Source organism: Schistosoma haematobium, chromosome 3 (genome assembly GCF_000699445.3).
Source record: "Schistosoma haematobium chromosome 3, whole genome shotgun sequence".
Lineage (NCBI taxonomy): Eukaryota > Metazoa > Platyhelminthes > Trematoda > Strigeidida > Schistosomatidae > Schistosoma > Schistosoma haematobium.
This window is the reverse complement of record NC_067198.1, coordinates 35,296,523-35,308,985: the sequence shown is the minus strand read 5'-3', so window position 1 is coordinate 35,308,985 and position 12,463 is coordinate 35,296,523. Positions and strand designations below refer to the sequence as shown.

At 36.4% G+C, this 12,463-nt stretch overlaps 1 protein-coding gene across 1 annotated transcript in view; it reads right to left on the bottom strand.

Moving 5' to 3' along the window:
• MS3_00010652 (uncharacterized protein) overlaps positions 1 to 12,463 on the bottom strand; it is a gene marked incomplete at both ends in the record, with an annotated part of 31,998 nt that overhangs the window by 629 nt on the left and 18,906 nt on the right. Inside the window, 3 exons of the mRNA XM_051219043.1 lie at positions 2,688 to 2,798; positions 8,274 to 8,429; positions 11,139 to 11,276. Of these exons, the coding sequence (XP_051069731.1) occupies positions 2,688 to 2,798; positions 8,274 to 8,429; positions 11,139 to 11,276 (405 nt within the window). The remainder of the gene's footprint in view (positions 1 to 2,687; positions 2,799 to 8,273; positions 8,430 to 11,138; positions 11,277 to 12,463) is intronic.

Below are 12,463 nucleotides of genomic sequence, written 5' to 3'. Positions count from 1 at the left end.
TCAAATACAATACATTCATTTATGTTTATCTAGTACTCTTTTGTTTAAATTGTGTTATTTGTAGGATCCTTAGTTTATATACTCAAAACGTGCAATACTGATTAGTGTTGGAGATGGATAGAAGTTACGTATAGTCAAACCAAAATTTGACATTATTCCTTGAAGTAGACCAACTTCTAGTCTGAGCCATGTTGGTCGATGCAGACTACTTGATTAGGGTCCGCGTAACTATCATAACCAATGGTTAGAGACTTTAGGTGAAATGGCTCAGAATCGATCACAATGGCGTAGGTGTATACACTATTTGTTTCCCCTTAAACTGTTAGATTAAAATTACTTTATACCTTTCTTTCTAATTCTTTCTTCCTGTATAATATCCTTAATACCATTGAAGTAACTACTTCTATGAATTTGGTGTTCATCTTGTTGTGTTAATGAGGTGTGGCAACATGGACCGATGTATATATGTACCTGGTCCTACGTTGTAGCTGACTGACTGACTGATAATCATTCAAATACTTCTAATCATCATAGATCTCTAATAATATTGATACATGAATTTATTTATTAGAATAAATACAAGATCCTAAAGATCAAACAATTTTTGTGTACAGATGAAGAATATGATAAGTTTCTATAGCTAACCAATTAGAACGAATCTACTATATCCCTTAGTAACCTGTTCAGACTTCATTATATAACTAATATATTTTATTCATTCTAATATTAGTCATGGATAATAAGAATTACTTCTATTATAAATTATAGTTTCCTTCAAGATTATTTCACTATAGTTCGAAACAAAGAAATTATACATAACTAAAATACTGATAACAAACTGAATGTTTTACTTTTATAACCATTTAACATAGATTATTTTGTACTGATTTAACAGCAAGACTATAATTTATGAACAAACCAATCAGATATAAGATAACAGGTTTTGAATTTTGGTGCGAAATTCATTCATCCATTTGGTAAAATATCATTTTGGCTGATGTCAGTTCATGACGAAAACCATAAATCTAATTCCTAATTCTAACTATCAACTGTAAATCGTAATTCTAGTTCTTCACCCTGGTTTATAACCTTCATTTAGTGTTAGTTAGTTGGTGAACATTCTCAAAGTCACTCTTAAAGGTCATCCATAAATTATAGTCTCATGGATTTAACATTTACAACATCAAAATTAGAAAGATAATAAATTTGTGTAAGCTCTTTGATATATTTATTTTATGCTGTCATTCATAATCATTTTGTTTACTAATAAGAACAATTAACATACTGAAGATGTCACAGGTACTTGGAGTTTGACAACGCTTTAACCAGTAACATTTTCTACTATGAATCGCACTAACCAAGTGAAGTCAAAAGACATAAGTGAATAGGTTCGAAGATATATTTGATAGGCTATCAATATATAGAGGATTGACTGATTTAGACTGGCGTTCCCACTCGTGAACTGGTGCGAATGCATGATCGAGCGCCTTCAGCTCAGTGAGTCCATTAAAACTAATGTGGTCAGCATCCAATGTCTTTACACTATACTACCCACACTTTTATCAGTAATAATCACAGAAAATATTAATATCTCTTAAGATTATTTAAAATAATTGAAGTTATATTGAACTTAACACCGTTGGACTGGAGGTCGTAGGTTCGAGTCCTGCATGTAGGATCGTGAATGCGCACTGCTAAGGAGCTCAATACTAGGACAAAACGGTTGTCCACAGCTTCCGGGTTTTCGATGGTGATCTAGCTTACATGTACTCATGAATTCAACTATTAAAATAATTTCATTATTTTATTTGTTATTAAATGTTTTACTCATCATGTTCATTACTATCGTTGATATTGATATTTCAACTATTATCTTTTTCTTGTCGTTTCTTTATAGTAGTATGAACCACAAAAACTTGGACCGATACATATTTTTCAATTGATATCGTACATGGATGAGTGTTAGACCATCATTGAAGACTTAGAAAAACTGGACGGCTGTTTCATACTCAAATGTTGCTGAGGAGTTCAGTACTAGGACGGAAGGACCATTCAGTGTTTCAAAGTTTTCAATGGTGGTTTCCAGTCAGTCAGTCAGTAACAACGTAGAATTTCGTACGTACGTATATCAGTTCGAGTTGCCACATCATATTAACACACAGATACAGTTGTCGATTCAAATCCCGTAGTGGTAGATGTAGTAAGATTATAAGCAGTAATCGGAAGTATTAGGGTTTGAAGATGTTATTCAAGAAGTATAATCCAGTGAAATAAATTTGGAAAGAGAAAAAACTGAGACAAGGAGAATTCAGGAGATTACAATTTAAGAGAACACTAAGAGTGAATGAACTTGCTTCATTGCAAACGGTGTTGGTCTAACATTGATCCATTCATGATATCAATTGAAACTCAACAATCTCCATAACCATATACTGGTACATATATTTGTACAAGGTTTGAATTTGTCTATAGCTGACTAACGGATTGATATAAATGTTATGATTATTTTCATCAGTCAACAGTATTTCAAAATCAACTGAATTGGATGTGTGCTTTTTTTTTCTTTAAAATTTATGAAATAGGTTGATATATTTTGTATTATTATTATGTAAACAATCATACTTTGAAAGCATACAACTGAATTAATGCAAAGAAAACAACAACAACAATAACAACCATCTACGTACTTTGTTTTAATATATCCTTAAATGTATCTTGTACAATTTGGTCAAAATTCCATTCTTTTAATTCTTTGTCAAGATTATCTGAGATCCAAACTTTCCTTGAGATCACTTCACCTTAAAAAAATATAAATATAATTTATACATTGAAATGTTAATAATCTCATCGTATAAAGTACCTGGATGAAAAGATGTGGAGTGAGATATAAAGTCGAAAAAAGTAAGCTGAGAGAATTGAAACATTTAAATGTCTATTTGATTGTGATGAGTAGTAGTGAGACTAAAATGCGATTGTTCATTTAGCGTGAAAAAAGACACCTAGACTTACACTCGTTACCCCTCGTGGAAGAGTGTAGGCCACCAAACAGCATTCTCCATCCAACTCTGTCCAGGGTAATCCTTTCCAGTTCTTTCCACTTCCCATTAATACTTTTTTATCTGCTTCCAATTCCTGACGTATTATGTTCTTAGGCCTTTCACTTTTCCGTTTCCCTTCAGCATTACAAGTTAGTGTTTGCCTCGAGATGCAGTTTAGTGATTCCCGTAATGTATGTCTTATCCACTTCCAAAGTCTTTTCCCAACTTCCTCCTCAGTTGGAAGCTGATTTGTTCTCTCCCACAGTAGGCTGTTACTTGTGATATTCGGTCAACGCACATTGGGTATCTCATGTAGATAACTGTCTATAAATACTTGTACCATTTTGATGATGGTCGTGATAGTTCCGCAAGTTCCAGCACTGTACAATAGAACTGTGTCGGCTTTCATATTGAGGATTGTGAGTTTGATATTAATTGACAATTGTTTTGAGTTCCATATGTTCTTCCATTGTAGGATTGTATCCCTTGCTTTGTCAATCCTCGTCATTACGTCTGCATCAGATCCTCCACGTCCATCGATGATGATGTCCAGGCAGGTAAGTAAAAGATCCTCCATCTTTCAGGGCTTCTTCACCAAGTGTGATTGGATTGGTGTTCTCCGTGTTGTATTTGAGGATGTTGATTTTTCCTTTTGTGTATGTTGAGGCCGAACTACAGTGCAAAGTTGTGCATGGAAGACACCTGAAAGATGCACCTCAAGTGGGGACTGGGGTTAGATAAGCCTGCCTACTCTCCCCCTTCCTCTTTCTTCCGATGGTTGACTGGATTATGAAGACCTTGATTTTGTTTCCTCTCACTGATTTCTATTCCGGACTGAGTTTGACTGTTTGTAACTGTATTGAATAAAGTATTATCTAATGTTGATCTAGTTCTTTATTCTGGTTTATGAGTCCTGGATCTGATATAAATTGACTAGTCTCATTATCGTAGTACATCTGAATCATCGGTGTCAAAGCCGAGGCAAACTGTTCTACTGTGCATAGATTACATAGATCAATATAGCTTAGTAAGGACCACTTTTTCTCTTTGAATTAGTTCGGACTGATGACACATCTTACTGATCAAAACTGCTCGTATGAACTGTGACGAATGATATTTTTAGTCCTATTCTGTATTAAAAAATGTTCATATTTTTACAGTTATACTCGAAAATTATATGATTGTATACTTTAATTGTAAAACATTTTGTGATGTCTCCAAAAAATGTCATTAACATGTAGTCTAGAAAGAAGTGCCATCCGATTGTTTTTCTTAGTAACATTTCTTGTCAGTACGAAACGTGATTAGTTGTTGCCTATATGTGTACTATTACGACGGGCATATGTATTTATATTTTTTTGTTTTCTAGACGTAGTCTCATACTTTGTAGTTCCTTCCCTCTCATTTGCCGCCTGTAGCTCTTATAGGGTTGCTGCCGGTCCCAAGCCCGGGTAAAGGAGGAGGGTTGGGCATGGGGTTAGCGTCCTCATCCCGTAGAAAACTAACTCGCTAAAAAACGCTTACCAGAAAAAATAATCCAAACCATTTTAACTCTGCCCTGGGAGTTAGAAGGTCTTCATTTAGAAGAATTATGACGCTTCATGGTGAAAGCCGAGTTCCTTCGGAAGCCACGAGGCCGATGCCCCTTCTAACAAGGAGAGCAAAAATTTTTATAGGTACATGGAACGTTAGAACAATGTGGGAAACCGGGAAGACTAGTCAAATATCAATGGAAATGAGGAGATACAACTTAGCAGTACTGGGAATCAGCGAAACCCACTGGACCCAAGCTGGACAGAAAAGGCTAGCTACGGGAGAGATGCTGCTATACTCCGGTCACGAAGAGGACAATGCTCCACACACTCAGGAGTCGCTCTTATGCTGTCCAAAGTAGCACGAAATGCACTTGTAGGATGGGAATCTCACGGATCCAGAATCATCAAAGCATCATTCAAAACAAAGAAGGAGGGGATCACAATGAATATTATCCAATGTTATGCACCCACCAATGATAGCAACGACGAAATTAAAGATCAGTTCTACGAGCGGCTGCAGTCAATCATTGAGAAATGCCCCAGAAAGGGCCTAACTATTCTGATGGGAGATCTAAATGCCAAAGTCGGAATAGACAACACTGGATATGAAGATATTATGGGACGACATGGACTGGGAGAAAGAAACGAAAATGGAGAAAGATTTGCAAATCTATGTGCATTCAACAAATTGGTCATAGGAGGCACAATATTTCCACACAAGCGTATACACAAGGCTACATGGATCTCACCGGACCACACTACAGCGAACCAAATAGATCATATTTGCATCAACAAAAATTCCGAAGGACAATGGAAGATGTGAGAACCAGGAGAGGTGCTGACGTAGCTTCAGATCACCACCTAGTTGTAGCCAATTTAAAACTGAAGCTGAAAAAGAACTGGACAAGTGGACAAACAGCACTACAAAGGTTCAATACAGCCTTTCTTCGAGATACTGACAAACTCAGTGAATTCAAGATAGCTCTCAACAACAGGTTCCAAACCTTACAAGATCTACTGAAAGAAGAAACTACTATGGAGGACAACTGGAAAGGCATCAAGGAAGCATTAACTTCAACGTGTCAAGAGGTTCTCGGTCTAAAGAAATACCATCATAAGGAATGGATCTCTACAGAAACACTGGACAAGATCAAAGAAAGGAAGAACAAGAAGGCAGCAATAAACAACAGCCGAACACGAGCAGAGAAAGTCCAAGCACAAGCTGAATACATAGAAGCAAACAAACAAGTGAAGAGGAGCATTAGAGCCGACAAGAAGAAATACGTTGAAGAACTAGCAATGACGGCGGAAAAAGCTGCTAGAGAAGGAAATATGAACCAACTTTACGATACAACGAAGAAACTAGCAGGGAAATACAGTAAACCAGAGAGACCAGTCATGAATAAAGAAGGCAGGAAAATCACTGAAATTCAAGAACAGCGGAACAGATGGGTAGAATACTTCGAGGAACTCCTGAATAGGCCGGCTCAAATGAATCCACCGGACATCGAAGCAGCACACATAGATCTTCCTATAGATGTCAATCCACCAACTACGGAAGAAATTAGAATGGCCGTCAGACAAATCAAGAACGGGAAAGCAGCGGGACCCGACAACATACCAGCTGAAGCACTGAAATCAGACGTCGAAGTAACCACAAGCATGCTTTATCTTCTATTCAAAAAGATTTGGGAGGAGGAACAAGTGCCGATGGACTGGAAAGAGGGACACCTCGTCAGGATTCCAAAGAAAGGAGATCTGGGCAAATGTGAAAACTACAGAGGCATTACACTACTGTCAATACCAGGGAAAGTCTTCAACAGATTGTTGCTGAACCGGATGAAGGATGCAGTAGACGCCCAACTTCGAGATCAACAAGCTGGATTCCGTAAGGATCGGTCGTGCGCAGACCAAATTGCAACACTACGGATCATCGTCGAACAATCAGTTGAGTGGAACTCATCACTATACATCAACATCATTGATTATGAAAAGGCATTCGACAGTGTAGATAGGAGGACATTATGGAAACTTCTTCGACACTACGGAGTTCCTGAGAAGATTGTCAATATTATCCGGAACTCATACGACGGACTACAGTGCAAAGTAGTGCATAGAGGACAGCTGACAGATGCATTCCAAGTAAGGACCGGAGTCAGACAAGGCTGTTTACTCTCTCCCTTCCTCTTTCTTCTGGTGGTTGACTGGATTATGAAGACCTCAACATCTGAAGGAAAACACGGAATACAATAGATAGCTCAGAACCAATTAGACGATTTGAACTTTGCAGATGACCTAGCCCTCCTATCACGTACACACGAACAGATGCAGATGAAGACAGCCAGTGTAGCAGCAGTCTCTGCATCAGTAGGTCTCAACATACACAAAGGAGAAAGCAAGATCCTCAAATACAACACGGTGAACACCAATCCAATCACACTTGATGGCGAAACTCCGGAAGATGTAGAGTCCTCCACATACCTGGGAAGCATCATCGATGAACAAGAAGGATCAGATGCAAATGTAAAGGTGAGGATTAACAAAGCAAGGGTCGCATTCCTACAGTTGAAGAACATATGGAACTCAAAACAACTTTCAACCAATATCAAAGTCAGAATCTTCAATATGAACGTCAAGGTAGTTCTACTGTACGGAGCTGAAACTTGGAGAACCACTACAACCATAATCAAACATGTACAAGTATTTATAAATAGTTGTCTACGCAAGATACTCAACATCCATTGGCTGGATACCATCAGCAATAGCCTTCTGTGGGAGAGAACAAACCAGCTTCCAGCTGAGGAGGAATTTAGGAAAAGACGATGGAAATGGATAGGACATACATTACGCAAATCATCAGACTGCATCACGAGGCAAGCCCTAACTTGGAATCCTGAAGGGAAGCGAAAAAGAGGAAGGCTAAAGAACACATTATGTTGGGAAATAGAAGCAGATATGAAAAGGATGAATAACAACTGGACGGAGCTAGAAAGGATTGCCCAGGACAGGGTTGGATGGAGAATGCTGGTGAGCGGCCTATGCTCCTTCACGAGGAGTAACAGGCGTAAGTAAGTAAGTAAGTAAGGTTAAATGGATTATAGGCTAGAAGTTAATTGGTTCAACTTCGAGCCTTTAATTATTGGTCATTCTGTTAAGTTTATAGCTTGTAAGTAGTATATTGATAGGCTTTTTCTTAACAAAATTTCTTAATTTTGACTAGTATATGGGAAATTCTCATTACATTTTAATTCCGTTATCATTGAAAGGACTAAACAAACATGAAATGAATCATTAATTAAGGATCAGCCAGTAGTCAATATTTCAGTTTTGCAAAGGGTCAGCTACAACCTGAAAAAACTCAGTGGTAAGGTCTCAGACTGTGAACCTAGTTAACATGGGGTGGAATAATGCAAGGAACGTCAGTACCATCGAGATTACAGGCACAACTTACTGAAAAGTGCCACATAGTACAAAAACCTACATCAATAGTTTCTTTTCGATTATCTCAATCTACCGAACAATAGTATTATTCCTTATTTATCTCACTTAATATATTAAATATTTCATTTAAAGTATGAAAAAGATTTCAGTTTACAAAATGTTTAATCTTTTAGCTTATTATTCAAGATAGATATCTTCTTTTGAAGAGATATGAAAAGAAAAAGAATCGAGGAATAATATATCCATTCTATTTACTTACGTGGAGGTGTTTTTTCTTTTCCAGTTGGTAAAACTGTTTTTAACAGGTCGTCTAAGTCTAGTTGATCATCAAAGAACTTCATAATATCTTTCTCTGTTAGATTATTTTTTCTACCCATTGTAAACCAGGAAGTTTCCGTTTCAATTGAGCTTTCATCTATTTTGACATGAAAAAAAGAATGTGATTTTTTATCGACAAATTAAGATGAGAATTTTCCAAAGATTTTTTTGTACAAAGTATAATTGAATTTAAGTGAATACTTACTTATGCCTGTTACTCCTCGTGAAGGAGCATAGGCCGCTCACCAGCATTCTCCATCCAACCCTGTCCTGGGCAATCCTTTCTAGCTCCGTCCAGTTGTTATTCATCCTTTTCATATCTGCTTCTATTTCCCAACATAATGTGTTCTTTAGCCTTCCTCTTTTTCGCTTCCCTTCAGGATTCCAAGTTAGGGCTTGCCTCGTGATGCAGTCTGATGATCTGCGTAATGTATGTCCTATCCATTTCCATCGTCTTTTCCTAAATTCCTCCTCAGCTGGAAGCTGGTTTGTTCTCTCCCACAGAAGGCTATTGCTGATGGTATCCAGCCAATGGATGTTGAGTATCTTGCGTAGACAACTATTTATAAATACTTGTACATGTTTGATTATGGTTGTAGTGGTTCTCCAAGTTTCAGCTCCGTACAGTAGAACTACCTTGACGTTCATATTGAAGATTCTGACTTTGATATTGGTTGAAAGTTGTTTTGAGTTCCATATGTTCTTCAACTGTAGGAATGCGACCCTTGCTTTGTTAATCCTCACCTTTACATTTGCATCTGATCCTTCTTGTTCATCGATGATGCTTCCCAGGTATGTGGAGGACTCTACATCTTCCGGAGTTTCGCCATCAAGTGTGATTGGATTGGTGTTCACCGTGTTGTATTTGAGGATCTTGCTTTCTCCTTTGTGTATGTTGAGACCTACTGATGCAGAGACTGCTGCTACACTGGCTGTCTTCATCTGCATCTGTTCGTGTGTACGTGATAGGAGGGCTAGGTCATCTGCAAAGTTCAAATCGTCTAATTGGTTCTGAGCTATCTATTGTATTCCGTGTTTTCCTTCAGATGTTGAGGTCTTCATAATCCAGTCAACCACCAGAAGAAAGAGAAATCGGTAGAACAGACTGTCTTGTGTGACACCGGTTTTTACTTGGAAAGCGTCTGTCAGCTGTCATGCGTGCACCACTTTGCACTGTAGTCCATCGTATGAAATCTGGATGATATTGGCAATCTCAGGTACTCAATAGTGTCGAAAATTTAAGTGGATATCTAGCAAAAAATTAGAGTATCGGATAACTGTTTCATTGTAGCATATTACTTTTCAGTAGTATGGATTTCTGAACATGTCAGGGTTATTGTATTGTTCGTTATCCGGATAACCTATTTTAGTAGTATTTTATTGAACGTGAACATAAGTGGGAACAATCGAATGTATTTTAATACAAAATTACAGAACATTTTAGTAAAATCTGAGAACCATACAATAAATATTTCATTTGCAAAATGTAAAACAATCGTCTCAGACTTCATTGTTCTTTCATTTCCATACCAATCATTCTCTGTTCCTACTCTTTTTTTCTTAAATCTTCTTAACCTTCTACCACTATGTATTTCACTTTCGATTCATGTACATACTACTTATATCTGTCGACATCAGTAGCACACATCACAATATTCTTATTTATCTTTTCAATCTTTACACATTAATAGTAATTGAAAAGAAAATGATCACAAGTTTCATAGTGATTTATTTATCTTTTAAATGTCAATCTAACCAATAAGATAATTGTAGATTGTGTTACTTATTTAAAAAAATCATTAAAGCATAATTGATTCTGTCATAATAATAAAACAATGAATTAGTATGTGAAGCACAAAGACAGGGGCTATTTAGCGACTCCAAATGGATCGTATGGATGTTATTGAAATATACATATCGTCAATCCTCATGTAAAATTATCAACTTAGATTGCGTTAAGGAATAACGGAATTAAATAAGTCAAATATGAGAATGCATTTTCGAATACATATATTTTGTACAATCGTTGTTTAAAACAGATAATCAGAGAGACTTAGCGAAGGAAGCGAAGAGGAGAGAGCGAAACAAAACAGCGTGCAGTGGAGAAGACATGTGAGTGAACTCTATTTAATCAAGCTTTAATTAATATTTGTATTCACACAAAAATAAGTTACACACATGTGATGAATAGGATAAGAAGTGTACTCACACATACGCTCATATAGAAACAGTCAACGTTGATAAGTGAATAATTAACAAGATCAAAATATTACTCAAGAGGAATGAACAAATTGTCTTATCCAGAAGCTAGAATAAGGTGCATGGGCTTAACATAGCAACTGACACTATGATTACACACTAAGCCGTTTAAAATTTCATATAATTAAAGTTTTAACAAATCTACTTAGTTGCCATTGTACATTTCTAAACATTACTATAAAATTATGTACTTATATTAATTTAATAGTTGAATTCATGAGTCAGTTGAAGCTAGGCCACAATGGAAAACCTGGAAGCACTGGACGGCCGTTACGTTCTAGTATGGGATTCCTCAGTAGTGCGCATCCATAATCTTGCCTCGCGAGATTCGAATCCACAAAACCCCTCTCTGATTATTCCTTATATACTGTTATTGTATAATATGAAATTTATTCATTTATGCAATATATCCTCAAATATCTTGAATTGGATATCACTATTTTTCTAACCAGAATATATATATTCCCTCTTTTCGATTATTATGTGTAAAGTAATCAGAATAGTAATTGCACTAGCGATTATAAGTAGTAGTATAGATGTACCATACCTGAATTTTTACTTCCATTCTTACGCTCAAATAAATCTTCATCTTTTGTTTGATTGTTAAGATAATTGAGTAGATCTTTATCAGTTATATTTTTATCACCCAATTTAACAACCCATGTTGTTTCAACCACTTCATCATCTGAATAAAAAAGAAAGAGATGAACAAAGCATGTATGATAACAAATGGTAAAGTTTCCTTTCATGGAACATAATCACTGTGCAGTTCAAATAGATTATATTAAATGTAGTAGTTAAAAATAAAATTTATATGAATAAGAATTCTTTGATGAGGCTATAGTTTCTAGATGAACTAAGGAGATATAAAATAACAGGTTTTGGATTTTGACTTGAAATTCACTCATCAATTTGGTTAAATAGAGTTTAGGTATTACAAGTGATATCCGTTTGCGACGAAAACATCGAATCTAATTCCTAACTCTAATCATCAACCATAAATCATTATTCTAATTCCTCACACTGGTTTATAACCTTTATTCGGTACTAGTTATTAGGTGGACACACTCAAGGTCAATCTAGCGTCGCTCAAAAGTCGTCCATCAATTTTAGTCTTCAATTCTTTTGCTGTACAGCATAGTTTATGAGTCAATACTAATAATGAAATATATGCAATAACAAAAGATACTAATTTGAGTGTAGCAAAACGACAAGTTTACTTGTAGTGACAAGAACAATGAAAATTTGAATCAGTGTTTTCAAATGAGAAGTAGATCAAAACTTAAAAGAAAATAACTACAAAATTTTACTTAATAAGAAGTTTGTGAATGATCAGTCTAGTACAGTGACGAAGAGAAACAAAAGAGATGTCAAGCGTCAAACCACTGGTAGAAAGAATTAATTTATAGCCTATTAGACTTTCTCTAAGGTTATTAGTATAACTGTATATATTAAAATCCAATCAACAATAATGTTACAAGCAGAGGGGTTTTGTAGATATTATAGTAATTTTAATAGTTGAATACATGAGTCAGTTGAAGCTAGACCACCATGGAAAACCTGGAAGCACTGGACGGCCGTCCCGTCCTAGTATTCGGCTCCTTAGCAGTGAGCATCCACGACCGCGCCTCGCAGGATTCAAACCCAGGACCTAGCAGTTTCGTGCGCGAGCGTTTAACCACTGGACCACTGAGCGGGCATTCAACAGTGTTGATGTTTACCTTCCAATAATCCACGAAATTGAGTGACACATCCACCATTGTCATTTGTGAGTTACTATCTCATAATTGACCCCAATGAACTCCACTGCTTCTCACTAGAACTTCAGGATATACATCTTGAAGTCGGTCACTAGTGTGCATATATCGATTA